The following is a 23,479-nucleotide window of genomic DNA, read 5'->3' on the forward strand; positions in this document are numbered from 1 at the left end:
AAAGCCTGGCTTTAGCCTAGGCTTGGCCTACTAGCTCTAATAACTTAAATTAACACATTTCTTTTCATCTATGTTCTGTCGTGAGGCTTTTTACCTCATCTCTCGGTACTGCTCACGCTGCTTTCTCTGGTCTGGCTGTTGACCCTGCCTTTTTTCCTCTGAGTCCTTTCTGTCCCCAGAAGTCCCGCTAACCACTTCTTGCCTAGCTATTGGCCATTCAGCTCTTTACTAAACCAACCACAGGGACACATCTTCACACAGTGTAAAGGAGTATTTCCCAACACTTGGTGGATACTGTCTGGTGGGAGTTGTCATGCCCAAGGAGGGAAGCCCAAGGCACACGTAAAAGCCCTGGGATGGGAACAGGCCATCCTGTCAGAGCTGAGAGGCTGACAGAGTGCTACGCAAGGAGCTGCCTCAGAGATTACAGCTAGAGCTGTGACTCTTCATTACTCATGTGGGGTGTGTGTGTGTGCGCACACACATGCTGGGGATCAAATATAGGGCCTTTTGCACATCAGGCAAGTTCTCTATGACTAAGTCACATCTCCGGTCCCCAAAGCACTCCATTTTGAAGCTGAGTACACCTTACTTCCCGAGGTTAAAAAAAAAAAAAAATCTAAGTGGAGGCCTTTGAAAACTATGCAGAAAGAAAAGCAATTATGTTTTGCAAAGTCACTAACCTGAAGAACATTTCAGAAGAGTTGCGCCTTCTATGCAGGACGCAGAGAAGCATGAAGCTGTATGCATGTCATGAAGACAAGGACGGAGGGCTCAGGCTGGGGAAGGAAGCTCCTGGTCGAGCCCCAGAGCTGAGCTGCCTGCCAGGAGCATGCATGGCATTCCCATGAAGTGTGTGGAGAACGTCCTGGGACGTCCTCCCAGGCTTCGGGGGCAGATGCAGATGCCAGGGAGATGAAAATGTGAGAAGTGACAGACAGTGGGAACCGCGCTTCTCCCAGAAGGCCCAGGAAAACCCCAACGGAAGCAAAACCAAAGGCAATTTATGCTAAAAGGATTCATGTATGCAGGCTCGTTCTCAAACAAAAATCAGCACAAAGACAGTATATCCAAAGAAATCCTGAAATAAAATGATAAAAACAATTCTAAAAATGTTCTAGACGATCTGGCACATGAACTTTTGTAGTAATGGCGCTTGTGCTACAGTGGAGCCTTGACCAGTAATCACTGACTTTGAGGAGATCACAGTCATCGTCTAGTCCACAAGGGCTCAGAACAAAGACCAGGCCATCCTCTCAGGTGAAGCAGAATTCCTGTCCCAAGAACCAGGAAGTTGTGGATTAAAAGGCCCACCAGAGTCTTCTCAGTATGCAAACAACTGTGAACCCTACAGCCCGGGCAACTGCTGAGCCAACCCTCATCTGTGCTGAGCATTGACAAAGGCTCAGAAGCCTGTCTGTGGATCTTGATCTTTCCAGAAGTCCACCTGGAAGGGGCACTGTGTGCTTCCAGCACTTACTCAGTGCCGTCCAAAGACTTTGAAGGAAGACCTGGCTTTCCACAGAGCAATTAAGTCATTTTGATTACAAAAGATCTTGCCTAATTTTATGTATTTAAGAATTCACGACTATTATGTTCTTACTACAGATCATTTCAAACACAAAAATAGGTAGAAGCTGGGCTGGCTCATGACCCTCTTTCAGAATGGCAGATCTTAAAACACTACTCCTGAACCATGTATTTTAATGAAAACTCAGACATTTTATCCATAGATGTTTCAACATTTAAAATAATAACTTTCTTTTTTTGGGGGGGGGTTATTGAGACAGCCACACTGACAATTGAAGATTAAACCATTACAATAGCATCCCCTAAAGGTGAGCAGTTTATTCTGTTCTGTTTTTTAAGAAAACCACTCCGAGACCTGCGAGTCTACTGGAGGAAATTATGCTTCAAACCCTCCCGCTGTGATTTCGAGTGCACTGAGTTTTAAAGTGCAACCGTGTGATTGATGAGAATTTTTAACTCCACCTACACAAATGGTTGAGAAAGAGGTACTGTGGGGGAGTAGGTCAGGGGCAGAGCACTTGCCTAGCACACACAAGGCCCTGGGTTTGAGTGCCAGTACAGAAATACAAACAAGCAAACATAACCAAACTACAAGAAGACAAGTTCATACCATTTGCAGTGTGATGCATTTCATACCCGTGGGGAAGGTCTCCTTAACTCAGCACAAACTGACACCTGGCTTCTGCCCATGTGCCTGGTCGGCCGGATATTAAAGTGGAAAGGTCACCATGAAGACATGTGAAAGCGCAAGAGACTGACGACTGGGCTGGGAAGATCTCCAAGCCACTCCTGGGACACAGATACCACATCCATGTGAAAATCAGGTATTTCCCAGCACCAAATAAGGGCCTTTGAAAACCAGCTAAACAGTGATAAACGACTGTGCACAAAACACGGGAAAAGGCACAGCAGAAATGGTGTGTTGCGGCAGGACGCCCAGGCCAAGCTGGCAGGTCACAGTGCAGCAACAACTTTGTCCTATCCTTACAAACCTAAATACTCTTACAGTGGCATCCAGCCACCCCACACTCGAGTATTTACCCACAGCTCTATTAATCACTGTGCACACTTACCACCAAAACGTCCTTTGGCAGGGGATGCCTAAATGAACAGTGTTTCACCCAGAGAGACAAGAATAAGCTATGCAGCCATGAAGGCCTCAGAAGCCACGAAGGTTGGGGAGGCCTTGTGGCTAGATCTGCATTTGCAACATAAAGCAAATGTGCTCAGAGGTCAGTGCTTTATGGCCACCTTGAAAATTTATGATAAAAACCTCTGGATATGAAATACACTCAAAGTGCCAACATTCTGCTTTTCAAAAAAGATCAGAAAGTCGGCTGAGCATGGCAGCGCACGGTTGCAACTCCAACATTTGTACCCTGATCATGAGCCGAAGCTGAATCTGTATTATACAGTAGGACAGTTTGGGAAAAAAGAAAACAAGGGAAAACCATTCAATTCCAGTTGTTACAGATTTTCAAATACTGGAAGGTATGTCAGTTTATTGCCTAGTTATATAAAGATTTCTTTTGGGTTTTGATGAGTTCTCTTGGTTTGTTTGTTGAGACAGGGTCTCATGTAGCCCAGGCTGATCCTAAATTCACAGTAGCCCTCCTGACTCAACTTCCTGAGTGCACAACCTCACCCAACTCCTCTTGCCAAGCTCTGAATCATAAAAAGGATGTCAGCCTGGCACAGTGGTGCGCGTCTTTAATTCCAGCACTTGGAGGTGGCGGCTAAGGCAGGTGGGTCTCTGAGTGTTAGAGGCCAGCCTGGTCTACACAGTGAATTCCAGGACAGCCAAAGCTACACAGAGACCCTGTCTCTATTTAAAAAAAACCAAAAAACCAAAACAAACCTCTGAGAAGCAAAGTCAAGCCATTAAGCTTTACTAAGACCTTATTTCAAATAGATGTACAACTGTTACATGTGTTCTCTTGACTGTTGAGATACGATCGGTCTGGAGGACCTGGGTTTGGTGCAGGCCTTCCCTGTCCTTTTCCCTCAGGTGTGCAGCTAGCTCGAGAAGGGTCTTCAGTGGACAGTCAAGGGCCTACCAGAGGACATGGCTAGTTCTGACGGGTGGGAGTCAGTATGGAAAACCTTGTGGTAGGGTCTTCAACACCCACTTTTCTGCTTGTTCCAGCCCTGGCATTGGTGTGTGAAGGCAGCCAGAACTGAGGTGGGGGAAGAAAGTCCATCTTAGGCATCTGTGTGTGTGGTGCTCTAGGGCTAAGCCCCATCTCCAACAGGACAGCAAAGCCCTGGGTACAGGTGTAGATAGCTGGTGGTGGCCTGGGAGGGGCACTGCCCTGGCCAGCATCTGCAGCAAGTCCGTGCTCCTCAGCTGCAGCTAAGGACTCACCACCCCTAGCAGCTTTCCTTCCGGGGTAAGGAGAGGTTGGGGCCATGTTAGAAAGGCTTTTGTTTATCTGGGCCATACAGGGAATGGGATGAAAGGCATGCAATTAATAGCAATATAAACATCAGTGATTGACAGCCAGGAACATGGTCTGGGGAGAGGAGTGGTCTGGCAGCTCAGATAAGCATAGCACCAGACAGAACGATACTGTGAGAAGACGCTGATGCTGGTCATCACTGCTCAGAAAGCCAGGCGGAGAGCTGGTCTGGCATACTCCAAGATGACGTGATGATGTTCTCACTTCCATCCCAGTGCAGCTCTGCCAGCAAGGCTTCCCCCTTTACCGTTTCACAGGAAGCGCTGACTGGCAGAGGTTTTGTTTACTGCCGCTGGAGTAAATGAATGCACTCAGCGACACTTGTGAGGCTTGGCTTTTGGGTGTTTGCCTGCTCAACATTCACTTCTGGGTCCACAGCAGTCTTTCCATGACCTCACTCCTTGTCCACATCATTCAGGGTATGACCCCCTTAGCCAAGCAATGGGGAAAGCCCAGCAGAGTGGAGAGGTAAACCACAGAGGGAGCTCCAGTTCCTGATGACGTCCGAGCATCTACACACCTAGATACAGCAGTACCTGGAGCTCCATCTGTAACTTCTCTGAAAAATCCAGTCGCTACATGAAGCTGAGCCCACGGGAGTGTGGAGTGTGGAGTGTGCTCCTGAGGTGCAGCTGAGCACAGGTGATGCAGACTTGCTCTGGAACTTCACTGCCAATGTAGTGGTTAACCGGGAGAGGGACAGAAGGCATTGGTGTCTTTATGAACGAAACTCATCCTGGCTGCCCCTCGGTCCTGGCGTAGGGATAGAAGGGGCTCTAGCTCGCATGAAAAAACCTGCTGGGAAACTAACAAAATCTCAGGCCCCAATTCCAGCCACGAACAGGCTGTTTGACAACATGCTAGCAAAGACCCGCCTTCTGGATAGCCTCAAGTTAAAAATTAGGGTAACCTGAAATGGACTGTCCTGTTGTGCTCTTTAACCATCAAGTACCTACTTCCCCACCCCCACCAGGTGGGAAAGCTCCCTGGACTGGTCTTCATTTTATACTTATTTGCGTACACACGGCCAGCCAATCAGTGCACGGGGGTCTGTATAACAGGAGGCACAGGCTCTGGACAGGCAAACAATGTGCCTGGAGTAAGAGGAGAGGGAAGAATGCTCGGGCTCTCACCACCCCTGAGGTTTTTGCCTTAGGCAGAGAACTGGCCCGGTCTCTCACCGCTCCATTCTCTAAGACTCCACGCTCCGGCTGCAGTCTGGAACTCACGCCTCCTAACGTGCGTTGACGAGCCCTCAGCTGGTTGCATCCTGCACAGCTGAGACTGTGACCCTCACTGTCGGTTCAGTTGTCATGCCTGTGTGGTGAGCGGTTTCTTGTTGGGACTGTCAACCCCATGTTAACGGAGTCTCGTCCTGTTCACCTTTGCTATTTGCTCACTTCGTTCTCGCGGAAGGCGAGAAAAGAGCAGGCGAGAGGCAGAACTAACATCTGAAGGACAGGTCCGGAGCACCGGCAGTGACCTCACGGACCCAACACGCACCTAGACTTCTTCCCGCACTACCCACCGCTTAGCAGAACAAGCAGAAGAGAGTGAGTAACTGGTTCTTTTGTTCAGATACCTTTGAAGACAGGCCACTCTGTGACCCCTCCCTGCCCCCCACCCCAGTTTCTCCCAAGGACACCTGTGTGGCAGACTGCCTGGCTCTGGCAACAATGCAGGAAAGTACAGTAGCTGCATCTCATGACGGACCCTCTCTCTAGCTGCGGGCCCCAGCACTAGAACAGAGCTGCCTGATTCCCCAGGTGTCCATCTCATGCTGGAAATTATGACTCTGCATTCTTCATGTTCTGGTAAAATCTTCTGAAAAAATTCCCCAAGTAACAGGAAGAGCTGGGGGGCAGCAGCAGGTGGGTGACAGCAAGCTCTATCATCTAGTCCCAGGAGGTCACTTCTCCATTAGTGTGCTGTCTGCTGTTCTACAAGCTCTGACAAGGAACAGACTCAGGCGTGGTCACCCCGGCCCCACAGCGCCTGGCTGCGGAGCTGGAGCCTGGCTGAGGGAATCCCAAGAGGGCCGCTCGCGCTGCTGTCACACACCAGAGAGAACTTACAAAAAGGACTTTATTAAATGGAAGAAGAATCTGGTGGGCGGAGTATGAAATATACAAAAACTTTACATCAGCTCTCTTAGGGCAGCGTAGGCCACCTCTCGTCACACTGCCCACAGTGGCAGGCTGTGGCCCAGGCAGCCCAGGCTGCAGAGGGGACCTGCAACAGGAACCAGGTCATCTGCAGATCCGCCGAGGGCCGGAAGGGCGGCTGGGGCTCCCAGGCCTGCCTGTGAGTCTTGGTGTCCTGTACACATGTATGTACACTGCCGTTTCACTTAAAAATCCTTCACAATTCTGATCGCATCAGCTGTGAAAAAAGCCCAAGACGCCAGGTTTTCGCTACATTGCTCTAAGTCTTCCTGGGTTCCCAGTCCTCACACTAAATATGCTGTTGTATTCAAAGGGAAGCCCCCAAGGCCCCTCACTACATGACTAGACATCACATGTCCACTCTCGCCACGAGAGGCCCTGCTGCGCTCTTTGGCATAGCACACCAACTCCTCGTAACACTTTGTCGCTTAAAAAAGTAGACTTTCCTATAGTAAAACTTCTTACAAACACTTATTTCTGCAAAATAATGTGTTTCTGTATGTGGAGCTCTGCAAGAGAAAAAGGCGCCGCCCCCGGGGCTGGTCTGGTGGCAGGCCCGCGTCACATGAGGTCATTCAGCTCCGCCTCCAGAGCGGCGGCCATCTCGTCCGCTTCTGAACTGCTGCCCTCCTCCTCATCGTTGCTGGACTCCCCGCTGGACTCGCTGGCAGCGTCCTCTTCGTTCAGTTTTCTCTTGTGGCCTCTGGAGAGAGAAGACAGGCAAGACACTGTGAGAACTGGCAGTGGGCAGGCATGCAGCCCCTAGGTCATCCTGGTGCAAGAAACAACCCTGTGGTCACTGTCTCAGGAAGACGTGCTATTCGGGCACACTGCACACTTGGTTGCCTTTGGAGAGGAAGGGAGTGGCAGAGGGCTGTGTGGACTGGTGGAGAACATCCCAATCCTGAGGTTCATGCCAAGGACGAACTCTGTAGGTGTAGGTGACGGATCTTTAACAGAAGCGTAAGAGGTGGGTGACATACAGGTACTCAAACACACCCATGAACTCTCAACCTCACCAGAGCTGGTTCTAACCCAATAAGGCATGCAGGGCTGGCTCCCAGATTCTAAGTGGAAAGAGCATGTCACTTCTGAGTGTGGACAACAGGAATGAACACCACACAGTGACAAGAGGTGCTACTATGGGTGCCACGACACATTCTACAAAGACTCAGTCACTCGTGAACCACCTTAGCTGTCAGTTTGTGTGTGTGTGTGTGTGTGTGTGTGTGTGTGTGTGTGTGTGTGTGTGTGTGTGTGTGGTGGGGTGGTGGAGAGCTTATGACATGCATATACTCCTTTCTTTTGCTATTCAAAGTTCCAGACACTGGCATAAAGAAAAGACAAGATCCACAGAGGAACAACTGAATGACAACTCAGAAGGGGATTCTTTTACAACAACCACTCAAGGCTAAGTTCTGAAAAAAGAAAACAAAAAAAAAAAAAAACGCAGTCTCTTTAGGTAACTCTGTGCAGCACTCGGGACTTGTCTGAAAATCCATTTCCTTAGGCAGTCACTCTCCTACATAAACTAAAGCAATCACCAGCACTTTGTACAAACAGCAAACACTACTGCATGCTTCTAATCACCAAATCCTGTTGCCCAGGAATCTGCAGACCACTGGTCAGCCTGCTCCTTTCCTTAGCCCACAGGCTCTAATGACCCTGATCTCTCAAGTTTCTCTCTATATGACCTTGAACCCTAACTGATCTAACAGCTCCAATCCTGGGACAACTAAAAGAGAAACACATTGTAATCATGGCCACAGAACAGAAGTTTCTTTGGCTAACACACATGCATGCATGCACTCATGCACGCACACACGCACAGACTCTACAGAATGCACAGTGGGAACTAACACACACTAGACTGCAGCATAATGACTTCAAATTACTGATGTAACATTAGGAAAGCTTCATGGTTTTCATGTGAGGCAGGTACAAGGTGATGGGATAGAAGCATTAGACAAGATACTCCTTGACTGTATCCAAGTGAAGGAGTGCCCATTCCAGGTGGCTCATAGCATGAGTGTTACAGCGAATACAACACTAACAACCACAACAGTCCAGTGCACTGGAAACCTCCATGAGAGCCTTGGATCCTCCAAGGTCCTCAGCCCTACATGCTGGGGCCCCTGCGCTGTGAGATTTTTCCATCAAAAGCTATGTATGTTATCAGCCTAAATTCAAAATCCATATATCATTTTTGAAATGTCAACCAGAACTCTATGAAAACAGATTTTTTTTTTTAAATATACAAAAGTGAAGGGTTGATCTTAAAACCGATATAAAAGGCAGAATCCAGACCCTTGGCCTGGGTCCTTTTTCTCCAGAAAAACTTATATTTTGCAGAGCTCCCCATATAGAAACACATTATTTTGCAGAAATAAGTGCTTGAAAAGACAATTAAAATGCAGAGGAACTACAGAAGAGGTAAAAGTAGATGTCTCCAGGAAGATAGTGTAAAGGGGTCCGGACCAGACAGGAGTCTGGGTAGAAATCGTGACAAACATTGAGTAGTCTGGCCCCATGCTACTGAAAGCCCATGTACATGGAATAGATGCTGAGTGAGGAGTAGAGAAGTTGGTCATGTGGGCAGGACACTGGCAGGGATGGGACAGGGCCTTTGGAAACAAGGAAACCCATGCTGAAGACGCCCGTGTTCTGTACATGGGGCACAGCTCCAGAACACAGTGCACCACTCCCAGCCTCAAGCCTTCAGGCTCACACAGCATGCTCTCAGGTGGTTTCAATGCACAGACACAGGCATCGATGGCTGCCAGGCTATACCTCAAACTTTTCATAGGCAGGGAAAAGAAAGCCGCCTGAAGCTCCCTATAAAAACCCACCAAACCACTCTCTACTGTGGCCTAAGCATGTTCTGCTGACAAACAGACCCTTTTCACCCTTACGGGAACGCCACAGCTTTGTTTCTGGTCTTGACCATTCGAACCAGTGTATAACAAGCCTCACTGTGGCTCTACTGAACTCCCAGTGACTATGGCCACATCTTTCATTTCTGCTATTATTAGGGTGTGTAGAGTCTCTCACTGCTCAGGTCTGGGGGCGTCTCTTTAGGTGTGCACCCATGCATCACTCCATCTGTAGCTGTCTTCTTATTTTCCTAAGTTTCTTTTCAAACAACAGTTACCTTTTGATTTGCAGCCAGTCCGTTCTATACTGCTGCTAGAAACTCACAGTGTACCACATGGTTACAAAGACCTTCTCCTGAAAGCTTTAGTTCTATTTAGGTCTGGATCTATTCTGAGTTAATTTCTGTGTTGGGTGTAAGGTATGGGTTGAGATTTCTTTCTTTTGCAGTTGCACAGCTCACTGCTATAGTACCATTTGTGGGAAAGAAAATTTAAGAACTGCCTGAGGGAATATAAAGACCCATTATTTAAAGAAACCTTTTGAATTTTGAAGCAAAAGAAGAAACCTCCCCAAAAGTGTACTTGGCTGCAGGAAAGCGAGTATTTGTTTAGCCAAACAGATCACCAAGTTGCAAACACTGGATTTGCAAGACAGATGGCGCACACTTGGCCATGTATGTGATGTGATGTATGAAAGCTCTAAAAGCGGCAGGACAACAAATAACCTACAAGAGAAATCCTCCTCCAGTGAACAAAACCACCAAAACTCAAGCAGACAGAAAACACAGAGTGCTGAGAAATGTGCGTCAGGGTACCGAGGGTACCGAACACCTCACTCCCCAGCTGGACTGCCCTCCCACAGCTGGGTGCAGGAACTCAGTGCCTTGAGTTCTGGAAGCCGCATGAACTCAGGCTCTTTAGGAAATAGGTTCAACAGTTCGCCAACACTGAAACACACATCTATCTGCTTTGTCCCACCTGCAGGACATCACATGTCAGGAACAAAAGCATCCACAGATGAGAATGTTGGTCCAGGATGAACATGACTGCCAGAAAGCCAAGGAGGCTGAAGGGGGAGAGGAGATGGCTCAGTGGGTAAAGTCCAGGAAGGAAGATCTAAGTTTGGATCCCTGGCACTCATGTAAAAGCTGGACATGATGTGCACATCTGTAATCCTAGCTAGGGGTGGGATGGGGGTGTACAAGAGTGGATCCTGGGGACATGCTTGCTGGCTAGCCTAGCTGAAACAGCAAGCTCCATATTAGGTGAGAGACTTTATCTAAAAATAAGATGCAGTGGCAGAGGAAGACACCCAGTGCTGCCCTCCAGATATGTATGCACAAGCTGATGCATCTCCTATGCATGTGTGCATGCTCTTGAACACGAAAACAAGCCAAGGAGGGGGTCACTCAAACTTGTGCCAACAGAGAAGGAGGTAGACAGATACTAGGGTACTGAGGTTCAGAGGTAGCAGAAGTTGGGGCAACTTGCACCAGATACTGAGATGCATTTTTAACTAGTGCTTGCTAGCCATGCTCAAAGGGCTTTAAATAAGTCTCGCCCATCCTCAAAAACCCCTCCCACTTATGCTTCTTTCTCCAACAGCATCTTCAAGCAGAGTGAGCCCAAGCACAGGGGCAGCCCCAAACTGTGGCTGAGTGGCCAATGGATGAATACCACAGGACAGCCAGCTTCCCCACCTTGAGGACTGGGCTCCAAGTGGGCTCATTTGTTATGGTGTAGCACAAATGAGTGCCCAGTGGTTGGGCAGGAGGACATTCTGGGCAGACATGGAACCCATGTAGCTCTGCTCTGGGAAAGCTGGCTGCATTCTGGAGCACATGGAAACATGTGTGTCCACTGTTGAAGATCCTTCCATTTGATTACATCATTGGTGTAAAACTGACAGCTGAGCGGCACAACTGCCTGCTCTGGACTAACAACGATGCCCAGAGTGGGCACAGGTTTGCAGCTGGGTGCGAGAGGTTCCTGAGGAACTGAGGGGAGAAGTAGGACCCGGAAAGAGCAGGTGGAAAAAAGTCAGAGAAAGATAGCAAAAGGCACAAGAACTGGTCCTTACAGCATCCTTCTAAAGCCAAGCAGTGAACATGCCTCATGGTAGACAAGCATTCTAGTGGTGGCCTGCAGAGCACCCAGAAGAACAAGAATGGACCCCAATGTGGCAACTCTTAGCCTGACAGACCCAGTAGTGTCTTGCTAGCAGGTGCATTCAGAAAACCACGGGTGACTTGGAAGGAGTCTACAGTAAGAAGCTGATGTTCTAACTATCAGGAGTTTTGCATCTAAGACTGAAAAATGACTCCAGAAGCCTTTCCAAGTGCTGACACTCAATGCACTTGCTCATAAGCTGCCATAGCCTGTTCTGGAGACACCACTTCCTACCAATAACCAAACATCCATTCTGCTTAACCAGAAACCATCATTACAGGAAAAGATTGAACATTTTACTAGCAAAAACTAAAGATAAAAACATCAAGGAAGCTAGGCATGGGTCCAGCACTTGGAAAACAGAGACAGGTAGATGTCTGTGAATTCCAGGCCCAACTGGGACTACATAATAAGCCTCTGTCACAACACCCAACAAAACCCAAACCCTACCAACCAAGTAAGAATCCTACAAAACCCCAACAAAGACAGTGACAAAATGATCTGAAGGTTACAAATATGAGAGGCACCTGACTTTATTTCCAGCTGCAGCCCAGGGTCTGAAGACACAGAGAGGAGGGATGGCACAGCCACATGTGCCTGTCCTGGGTACCTGCTGGCTGGGGAGAGGAAACAGCTGCAGGTGGTCAATACTGAAGGAGGAGGAAGATCTTCTGTCTGGTACAACTGGCTGCTGTCACATGCTGATGTCACCTGGTGACTTCCATTCTCAAATGGCAATACACATTTCATGACTCCTGGGGCTGTAAATTTCAGTCACAAAGTGTGCTGGGATGGGAACTGACTCCCACATGAGTTCAAATGTCAGCACTATTAGGCCTCCCATTTTCTCTATTGCCAGGCTGCTACTCCCCAGACACCCTCCAGAAAGCAGGGAAACTTGGTTGAGATTCTGGAAATTCTCACTTCCTCTGGGGTGGGATGCAGAACTCAGCCACACAATGGTTGGCTTCGCTACGGAGAATGAATTCCCTCAAGCACATTTTTACTACAAACTTAACTTTTTTTGTGGGGAGGGATCTTGAGAGAGGGTCTCAAGTAGCCAAGGCTGTTTTTGGGCTCCTAATCCTCTTGTCTTTGTCTTCCTGGAATTATGGACATGTATTGCCACACCTAGCTTTGACTGTTTGAAAACAATATGCAAAGTATCAATACCATCTTTTTCTGGTCTTCAAGCAATCCTTTGAAGGTCAATTTGGCATTTTAATCCCCCACCCCCCCCCACCCCTCGGAGCTGAGGACTGAACCCAGGGCCTTGTGCTTGCTAGGCAAGCGCTCTACCACTGAGCTAAATCCCCAACCCCTGGCATTTTAATTTTTTAAAAATTTAAACCAGCACTTAAAGTTATGTGTATAACGTAAGTAAAAGGAAAAATAAAGGTAGAATACCATTTGGGATAGAAAGCCAAATGACGAACTATATTTTAGAGAGAGAGAGAGAGAGAGAGAGAATAAACACCATCAGAGCTGAATTTTACAACAGGTTTCATATTTCCAGGATACTTAGACTGACAGAATCTTCCCACACAGCCTCTGAGCTGCACATAGGGGCTGCCTAAGCTAGGCTACCCATCCTGCTGGCCCCACCAAACTACAGAGAGCAGTTACCACTGCATCTCTAGTTGGGCGCTGTTTCCTTCAATGGTCACAGGAAACCCATTGGTGGGTGCTGTTTTATCTGTTTGAATCTCAAGGAGCTGAGCCTCACAGGTCCTTAAAACAGGGCAGTGTCTGACCCACGGTGTGACAGAGCAGAGGGACTGCATGTGCTCATCACCTTCGGAATAAGTGACTCTTACTGAAACGCACAGGCATGTGTCATGGACGTGAACGTGTGCCAACTCCAAGGGAACATGAAGCTGAGCACATATCCTCTGCAGAGACGGTAAGACCACGGGAGAGCAGACTGATGGGGCAGGAAGACCACAGGAAAAGAGAAAGACAAGAGAGCAGGTCTATGGCAGGAGGGGACAGGTGGCTAGCAGGTTCACATGAGAAGAGACAAGTCCTACTGCAGACAACCAGACTAGTCCAGCCCTTTATGGCCTCAGCCTGTAAGAGACCCTGGCAGAGCTTTACAGAAAACGATGCACAGGGTCCACTCTTGGCTAAAACAATGTCTAACAGCAATACAGTTTAAAATACACCATGAATAAATCTAGGTAATTAAAAATTACCTTGAAAATTAGAAACAGATAGCTGTAGGCCATAGTGATGAGTACCACAACTGATACGTTTCACTGCCTCTTAGTGTAACATGCAGTATTTATATTTTGTTCTTACAACCAGCTGCACAACTCCATAGAGAAATATTAGCAGATTTAATTTTGGAAAATCTGAAAGCTTAAAAAAGCATTTCTAATTCAATGTGGTAGAAGAATATAAATATGAATAATAGATGTAAATTTCCTCCCCAATATTTCAGCTTTCTGAACTCACTGTTGTCACAGCATGCGTGGAACACTGCCCAGGGTTTATTATTCAAAGATGCAGAACTATTTTAATAAACACAGTGCTGTTTTACAGCAGCACCCGATCTAGTAGGAGCCATCAGCTCAATTGATTACAACTGTGTGGTTTGTTCGGCAGAAAGGAAGGGAAAAGCCAGCATTCTATGGGGCAACCCTGCTTTCTTTATTCCACTGTCTTCACTGGACATGGACGGGTAAGGTGCACAAGCATGGAGAAATACTTCTCAAAAGATTTGTGTTTGTGTGGCTTTGCACATACTAAAGTGTGCGACTTTGCACACAGATAAAACTACATAGAGAACAAATGTTGTGCCTCTGCTTACACACACACACACACACACACACACACACACACACACACACACACTTTGGGAGGTCCATTCTAGTGACTTTGCACACAGATAAAACTACATAGAGAACAAATGTTGTGCCTCTGCTTACACACACACACACACACACACACACACACACACACACACACACACACACACACACACTTTGGGAGGTCCATTCTAGTGTCCAGATCTGAACAGGCAGTAGTACAGAAAATGCAGCTGGGACATACAATGTGGTCACACAGCTCATGTGGTCTTCACAACACTTATCCTGACAGCTTTTGAAAACTGCAAGCTCACACACAGACCCAGGTGATCTAAGTTTCAGCTAGGAGCATTTCTGAGCTGTTCTTGCTCTTCTCCCTGCTAGCCTCAGACTGATTCAGGCTAGACTTTTCCATAGACTACCAGCTGCCCACAGACCCTGAGCTTCCTTCTGGACCACAGCCGCTACTTCAAGGGCTGGCACGGGTAAGTCGGCATCAGATCTGAGGCTACAGCTGTGAGCTCCTAACTGCCTCTTCCTGCCTTCCTCCTCTACGACGCTGCTTCAGTATGTCACAGGCCCAGCAGTCCACTCTGGGCATCACGGTGTAAGTCAATCAGAAGGAGGAGATACACAGAGCACTCATTCCATGGTGACTGAACACGCCCTACTGCTTGTGGGGTTCACAATGCTGTTCCAGTAGTACGCATTCTGTTGAGAGCGCCAGGGCTCCTTGGAAGGAGTCTACTTCACCTGTGAGGCAGTTTTGCTGGTACAGGAGTCTCGGCAGGTGAGTGCTCTGGGAGCACCTGGATGACCTCCTCTCTGTCCTGTTTCCCACCTGAAAGCAGGTTCACTTCACTGGAGAGCTTTGGGAAGCACGTCAGGCTTCTCTTGCTGTCTTTTTAAGTTTTCTTCTCATCTTTCACGTTCACAGTTTTACTGTACTGTGTCTGGTGTGATTTCTTATCTTACATGGAGTGGGTTGAACTTTTGGGTCATAAATATCAATGTCATCAAATTTCAGAAGTTTTTAGCCATTTTTCCCCCTAGAATATATTTTTTCTTTCTCTCTCTTAAAGTTAATTATTATGCCAAACCTAATTTCTGTGTGAGCATCTCTGTAGCTCTACTTAGTGAGGTCCCTAGATGTGAGAGCTGTGACTAATGTAAGTCTCCAGGAAAGAAGGGGAAGGGGCAGGCTTGGGCAGAGCTGCCCTGGCCATCCCTGTAACCACACACTCTGCATGAGAAGATCCAACAGAACAGAAAGAACTGGGGCCAGGATAGGGAAGCTGTATCAGGACACTATTCCTTCATAAAGCAGTGCTATTTTCCTTGTTCCCTCTAGGTCCCCATACCTAGGCCAGTGCTAAATACGCAGCAGAGCCTGCCCTGGGGCTTTGTGTCCATCCAGCATATCCTCAGGCTGGCGTCTTAGAGGGTCCTCCAAGCCAGTATGGGTGGAGTAGCAATGGGGTAGAAGCAACATTGAGATCAATACAGAACAGGTTCTAGTGCCATCGCAGTCAGGGAAGGACAGATACACCTCATCAGGCTGTCTGTCACCCAAGAGCTACAGTAGCAGCAAAACTGCTGTGGGCTTTGCCATTTAAATACTGCTGCTTCCACTTTTCCACTCACTCTAGGAACAGACTAAGGTCATGCTGTATTTCAAAGCTGACGGCTGTTGGCTGTGATCCATACTCCCCTCCCTGCAAAGCTCTTGCTGGAAGGGAAGGACTAAGCCTAAGAGGTCATGCCACACCTGTGCACTCTACCTGGGTGGCAGACACTTTCCAAGCCTGGCTGGATCTCTCATCTAAGGAGTGTGTACAGAATGCTGTGTGCTGCTGTGAGAGGAAAATGAATCACTTCTTGGTGGGGAAGTACAAAATACAGCCTCCTTCCTTCTGTTAGTCATTTTCAAGTTCAAGTGGTGCTAAGATTCTGAACAGCTTGGCCGTGTGAACCTGACAAAATGTGCTGCCAAGCAGAGCACCACGTGACAAACCAAGTCTGCACCTCAGCTGCAATGCTTCATCACACATAGGAATAGAATTACTAAGAAACTTGGCAGAGATGTGAGACCTCCAAGTCTAAGAGCACAAAGTTGATGAAGCTGGGCCCACCCAGAATGTCACCTTCCTATCCAGTCTCCAACAGAGGCATGCTGGCTCTGTCGGCTCTGACAGCTATCAGAGACACCTCATACATGATGATATGAAAGGCCATGGAACCTTCAAGAACTGCTGTGGATGACGTGGGTCTTTGGGGTGAGAACTGTGTGTGTGTTTGCTAACAAGGCTCTCCTCCTTCAGCCTGCGGGCTCTTTGTTCTTCTGTTCTTAAGTTCCAAAACAATTAGTCAAAACTAAACAACAACTACAGACATGACTTCTTACCTGAGGAGCTAGAGCACAGACAGGCCTGGTACCTAGAAACCTGTGTGGGCATATACCAGGCTACATCATCTTGAATGCTCCACCATTCTGCACCCAGGTCAGCTACACCCAAACTCTTCTGGCTAAGTCAGGTGGATTTGCTTAGAGGACTCATCCTGACCATGGCACAGCTTCTGTGCTGGAGGCCAGCTTGCTTTCTCACTGAGTAATGCTAAAAAGGGGGTGCAGAACAGATATACGGGGATGAGCAAGGAGCAAAGCAGGGACCAGAACCACCTTGCCCACCCCACTGGACCTCTCCAGGGCCTCCTGCAGCCTCAGCAGAGCCGGCCCCACCCTCCGCTGAGAGTTTAGCATCTTCCTGAAGTTTACTTGTGCACATAATACAGACCAAAGACACGGCCAGGATGCGATCTCTTTACCCAGAGGTGGCAAGTGCAGGGAGGACAGGCGGTAAGCGTGACACCCGGCAAGCCATGGAAGCACTTCCACGGTCTTTCTTTTTGACTGACACTGCAACAGAGAGCAAGTCAGCACCATGAAGCCCTTCTTTCATCCAGGCTCTCGAGGGGGCATGGCATCTAATCCTAAGAGCCCCACTCCATGATTCCCTCCCCAAGACCAGTTCCAAGCTTCCCTGTAGACCCTAGTGTCTTCCCAGAGCTGAAGACACATCCACCAAAACATGTAACTCATGTGGAAAGACAGGTTTGTCATGACCCTATAGAGAAGTTACAGATCGTTTTAATTTCACATGATTCTGCAGCACTTCAATGCACCTGGAAAGTACCCCTTCCTAACGGCATAATGAAAACCCGAGTCCTGTTCAGCTGTGAGCCCATCTGTCCTGAGCCACTCTAACTATGGGATAAGGGCCATCTCACTAGAAGCGACACCATCTCCATTTGCTGCTGATGTATAGGACCTCAGAAAACACACATTCTTTCTAACTGTTGCATTTCACTAAAGAATAGTCAAAGGGCCCGGCTAGATGAGAAGAGACCCATGCTGCTGCTATCCTCATTCAGGTTTCTGGGCTGGATGCCAGGAGGCTGATCAACTCTCCCATATCACACCGTGGGTGGAAGAGGGCACCAGAAACTGAGTTCTAAAGGAGACCCTTAGATGATGGATCTGGTTTGCATTTCTCTGTAAACCAAGGCTCTGCCAGACTGCTGAGCTCAGTGTTTTTTCTCCGATGAGCTGTCCAAGGTTTTAAGAGAAAGAGCACAGTTGTGACGTGGTACAGTCCACAGCTCACTCTGAGCTGTGAGCGCTGACCACACAAGGAACAACAGCAAGGGTAAGACAAGACTCCAAAGCCTAGAGAGAAGGGAGGGATAGGGCAGGGAAGTCAAAGGACTCAACTGTGATGGAATCCCTGGACAGGGACCCAGGACAGCAGGGTTTTCTTTGCCAGGAAGCAGCTGTATTCATGGGGCTCAGCGGACTCACATCCAAAGGCTGAGTGCCAAGTGCAGTGGGGCTTTGTCTTATGTACTTTAAGTTCCTTTGTCCCCCCTAAGATGATAACGAACATTTCCAATGGATGTTATTTTATAGCCATAGCGCTAGGCCATTAAGGCTACATGGATGAAATAAGATTGCCATGACACTGAGGCCACAGGAATGCCATAAGGCTGTATGTAGACACCGACACTGAGCCATGTGATTTTTGTTGTTTGTTCTAAAAGGGCCCTTACACACTACTCCTGAGCTCTGCATCTTGCCCACCATTGTGAAATATGAGAGGACCAAGATGTTATGTAACTTTGTACTCAGCTACCCTCTGCACAGGCAGCCAGGTACAAACACTAAGCAAATAAAAGATGAGATAATTATCAAATCAAGAAAAGACCAAAGATGATTATGAAAGAAAATACAACCATGTGGCCTTCTAGACTTAATGAAATGATTGAAGTCACAAAAAATGCTGCATCATTCTATAATCTAAACCTGAAAGGATCACACAGGCAGGACAGAGGCAAGGAAAGAGTTAAAGCGTGGAAAGCAGGGGCTTTCTCTTTAACAGGAACAATGCAACAAAGACTGCAGAAGGGTGGGCAGGGCAGGGCTAGGCGGAAAGGGCAGGGCAGGGCAAGGGAGGGGAGGGGAGGGCAGGGCTGGGCTAGGCAGGGGAGGGCAGGGCAGGGCAGGGCTGGGGGGGCGAACACTTGAATTAGTTATTTTTTATTCTATGCCTTTTTGTGCTTTTGGGATTTTAAATAAATTCCCATCAATTTGGTAAAACAAAATTTTAAAGGCAAGTCAGCTTGTTGGGGATATAATGCCCTATATCACTATTTAATAACAGTACACAGGGATCAACAGATAAAAACAGAAAGCCCACCATATATCCAGAGACTAATTTCAAACTAGTGGAGAATGTTATTTAATGAACTGTGACAGAACTATTAGGTCCCTTATTTGTTTTACTACAATAGGTGAATCTTTGCTAAGATGGATGTTAGACAGTCAAGGCCTAAAGCATCTGATAGAAACATGTGTTACTGAAGACCCTGAGGCCAGGAACCCCGGCTCTGTAACTGCACAAAGGCTGGTTAGCAACTGTGCAATGGGACATCAAGACAACAACAGACAAGCCACAAGAGCACACAGTAGAGACAGGAAGTCTGTCAAATGAAAAAGCACTGCCCAGTCCCGAAGAGAAGGGGGAACGATGGGCATGCTGCCTGCCACTGCCAGCCATCCTGACAGCAGCAGACGGAGCTGCAGGAGTCCTGCTCTACCACCTAACCACCCACTAGTGACAGGACACCCACTACCGAGCTGGGAACTCAGCGTCACGGTGACCTCTGATATTTAGGAAGAGTCCCCATGGCAGCACCTCATCCGTGTTTGTACTTCCGTACAGGAGAAGGGAGGGCAAGGTAGCTTCCCCAGGACGGGTCTCTAACGTGCCACCAGAGCCAACTGCACACCCACTGGCACGAGCCACTGGCACAGGCAGACGCTGCACAGGCTCCATGATCGGGTCCTGGAGCAAGGCCAAGGGCGCACCTCAGGCCAGTGCCCCCCCCACAGCTGCCACCCTTTACCATCGCAGGAATGACCTGAGGCGTGGCAGTCAGACCGCTCAGTAGAGAGCAGAACCACATGTAATCAGAACCAGAACCGACCATGAATGGTCAGAAGAGTCACAGTCACCAAAACAGGCCAAGTAGGGTTCTTTGCTCCCTTCCCACTGCTGTGAAAAAGACGGCAGTGTGCGGGCCTGGGACTCCCCACTCTGGTCCCTCCTGTGGTCCCTGCCCACCGTCACCTGGGCCCACGCACGCCGGTGGTGCTCCGCTCTCCAGACGAGGCCAACCCTGGAGGCTGCTCTCTGCGGACCCCTGGGGCCCTGGGCTTCCTGGGCCTCGGTGCTCGTTCCTGTTCAGTGTCTGGGTCTTCTGGCTTCTTCTTCTCACTGTCACTGTCGTCGCTGCCTTCTCCAAGGATGTCATCGACCTGACGAAAGTGGAGAGTCAGTGGTCTTACAAGTTAGCTTTCTGTAAGAGTCACATGATCCGCACTCACCCAGAAAGGACCATAGTAGTTTTACATCATCCTTACATAAGGGCATACTCAGCACCATCCTGCAGGGGGCCGGATGTTTACTTCTGCTTTCTACTTGAATACTGGGGTCTGAAACTAAGCTTAAATGACAGCAAGAGAGCAGAAATTCCCATGGAGCCTGCACACGAGCCCCGAGGAAGGGATGGTGCTTTCATTTACGGGCTTAAGTTCTCACATATAGTACTGATGGATTTTCTGTGAGCTGGCCATTTCCTCACCATCTTCTAGATCAGTGAGACCCTAACCCTGAGCACATACTTCCCAGGAGGAAGTGGCTTCTGCACACTGGAGTCTAGAGTGCAGCTGTGCTGCAAGGCAGCTGTTTAGCTGGCTTGTCTCTTTCCCACCTACCTCAAGCTAGGAATCTTACATGAGGATGATGCTACAACTGTGTGATGGCGAGGAGGAACAGGCCGGCCTGCCTGCCTGCCTGCCTGCCTGCCTGCCTGGGATTCCTGCTCCTGAGGGTGGGCAGAGGGAAGTGAGGTGGTGGGGCAGAGAATGGGGGGACACACAGCAAGTAGGAGACAGGTGACAGGCTGCTGTTAGGGGAACCTCACTTGGGGCCAAAACTACAGTGAACTAACTACCTTGTACCTGAGTACCAGAGAGTAGGGAGGGGCCAATGCTGTGCAGAGAAGGCACCTGGCTTTGGCCTTCTGGCCCCAGAAGTCAAGCTCTTAGCTCTTCTCCTGCACTGCAGGGATGAGCAAAGCAGGGGAGAGTGGGTCTGCATTCAGCTGCTCACCAGTCAAGTGGTTTACTGAGTCTGAGCAATATAATGGGGTAGGTTCTACCCACAGCACAGCTTTGCCAGGCCAAGGGGCAGCGGGGTGAGATTATGGCCACCAGAGTCTCTGTGTGGCTGACCGCATCTCTATCCCGATCAGAAAAGCATTTCATATACCGTACCAGCACTCTTGTGTGGCAGACACTGACTTCAACATGCATTAACTCTGCTGGCTGGCCAAAGACTTACAGAAACATCTTAAAAGTCAAACAAAAACGTGGGCGGACACCAAGTCCAGCTTTGTTTCACTCAGACTTCTCTTGGGAATGCCGTAAGTGTTCCAGAGGCTTTCGTCTACAAATGTGTCAACTGCCTTTTGAAAACTAGTTATCTTAACGAGAACTATCTCAATGATACCTTTCAATGAACTTAACTGAAAAGACAAAATAGGAAAGTTGTTTTAAATGTTAAGGAAAAACTTAAAAGCCAGTATGTGACATGGAAAAATAATTCAACATATACTGACTTAAGTACTAAATCTTCACAAAAGGCCACATGGCATATCAAACACTCATGTGTCCCCAGCCAATCTCGGGAGACATTTATATAGAGTTCCTGTTCTGCCTTCTCATTGGTTGTAAACCCAACCACATGACCGCCTCGTCACGGCCTGTCTGTATAGACCTCCAGGTTTTCTATGATTGGTATTGAGATTAAAGGCATGTGTATCCAATACTGGCGGTATCCCTGAACACACAGAGACTTACCCAGCTCTGCCTACCAAGTGCTGGGATTACAAGCGTACGCCACCACTGCCCTGCTTTCCTATGGCTTGCTAATAGCTCTGACCTCTTGGCTTTCTTCTTTGCATTGGTTCTGTGTTTCTTATTTAATAAGAAGGTTGGTTACATCTACAAGGTAGAATGTATTTTAGGGGATGATGTCAACTGAGAAGCTATTTTTATGAACAGAAAACACTTGGAAGGCCAAAGAGAAACTTTAATGACATGTGAAAACCCCAAACTTGGAAAACAAACTGAGGCGTTCTGAAACAGCTCAAGAGGATTTAAAGCTCTCACAGACGCTGGCTGTAGGCAGCACCTATACTCTGCAAATGACTTATGCAAATGACTCCACAACCCCCAGAAAGTTCTTTACACCAGGGAGGTGAACACAAAAGACAACCACAAAATCTTCTCAAACATAGATTTTCACATGCAATGAATCTTATCTCACTGAAACTCCAGTGACCAACACTTTCAGGAAAAGACAAAGGGCCAGAGAGACAGGACCATTCTTCCAAACACTTTACTAAAAAAAAAAAAAATCAAAATCAAGCATCTAACACCTGTTCAGGAAGTTTTTGATCACCATCAAAGAACATTCTGTGTAGGATACATTGTTACCAAATGGCTCAATGACCTCTACTGACTAAACAGATTACAAGAAGGATGTGTTCTTCAGGACTGGCTAACTAGGACAGTCGTCTAAGATCCAGTCACAAGCTGACAAGAGGTAGAAATGACTGCTCTTCAATAACAGAGTATTCCCAAATACCTTTCCATGTCTGCTGTGCTCTGTGAAACTAATCCTCAGATGTATGAGCAAGCAGTGCATGGTCACAGTCCAGGCTGTCTTTTCAGTTTCCCGGACAGATAGCAATTCAGCATGAATTACTGTTACACAGTTGATCTTAGGCTAAACGGTAAGAGTGATTAATTACTGTTATAAAGAGAATGGGAGCAGACAGACAAGTGCTGAATTCAGTGGAAGAACAAACCCACTCTAACAAGCGTAGTTTTTAGGTTATGGTGCCAAACATGGAATCAGGAGATAATTCTTCCACTGTGTAAGGAAAGCACCCCCCACTCAGCTCCCACCTAGCAAGTACTCATCATGCCCTCATAGGTTCCTGAAGCAGGTCTTCAAAGACAGCGAGGTGGGACTGAAGGTGGCCACTCAGCCAAGGAGGACCCCGAGCAACGGTTGGGATCTCCGCTCTCTCCACAGCCGGTGAGGCACCTGCCCCGCTTCTTTCAAGGCCTGACATTCTTCAGCAATAGCTTTCTAAGACTGATCACAGAGGCAGGCAAGCAGGAGATGTGATGGTCCACTGTCCCTGCTTCCTTATCACAATACGAAACGATCTGCTCAGGTGCTAGCGCTCTTGGCTTCTTTTTTTAAAGAGTATTTATTAATCACCTGAGGATAAACAGAATGTCCACAATAGTAACTTGCTTCCTAAAATGGAAAGATGAAAGACATGGGAAACACAGAATTCTCTAGCACTCATTTTTTTTTCTTAAAACATTGCTCTGGGAAGCCTACAACTTGCACAAGCCAGAGAGTTTCTTGGTTTTCATGGCTGACCACACACATTCTGCCCAAGGCAGTGTACAATAGATAGGGCCACAAGAGAGAAGATATGGAGCACCTCTCCTCCAGTCACAGGACACAATCACCAAGCGGCAAAAAGAAGTCTGGAATAATACACCAAAGTTCAGCCACTGTGAAAACAAGCATTTAAAACTGGGCAAAGAACTACCAACTTTTCTTGGTATCTGAGAGCGCTTGGGGGAATTCCTAGTTCTACTCTCCACAGAGCCTTCACAGCAGGTTAAGAAGCAGAGGACCGCACAAGCCTAGCTGGTGACCACCGGACAGAGGCCCACCCCCACACAGACACACCTTCCCATGGTCGCTCCGACCCAAACAAAAGCACCAGGAAAGTCTGGACTTGACACTGACACAGGATGGATT

The 23,479-nt window shown here is 48.0% G+C and overlaps 1 protein-coding gene across 2 annotated transcripts in view; it reads right to left on the reverse strand.

Annotated features, from left to right (window-relative positions):
• Positions 1-6,056: 6,056 nt before the first annotated feature.
• The window catches only part of Ctdp1 (CTD phosphatase subunit 1), a 63,617-nt gene continuing 46,194 nt past the window's right edge, over positions 6,057-23,479 (reverse strand). The window contains exons 12-13 of one of the 2 annotated variants that reach the window (XM_052742657.1): positions 19,694-19,881; positions 6,057-6,857 (exon numbers count right to left, since the gene is read on the reverse strand). In XM_052742657.1, coding sequence (XP_052598617.1) covers positions 6,716-6,857; positions 19,694-19,881 — 330 coding nt within the window. In that variant the 3' untranslated portion in view covers positions 6,057-6,715. The remainder of the gene's footprint in view (positions 6,858-19,693; positions 19,882-23,479) is intronic. The other variant, XM_052742658.1, reaches the window with a different exon arrangement.

This window comes from Peromyscus californicus, unplaced genomic scaffold (genome assembly GCF_007827085.1).
Source record: "Peromyscus californicus insignis strain IS unplaced genomic scaffold, ASM782708v3 Scaffold_17__1_contigs__length_78620276, whole genome shotgun sequence".
NCBI classification, from domain to species: domain Eukaryota; kingdom Metazoa; phylum Chordata; class Mammalia; order Rodentia; family Cricetidae; genus Peromyscus; species Peromyscus californicus.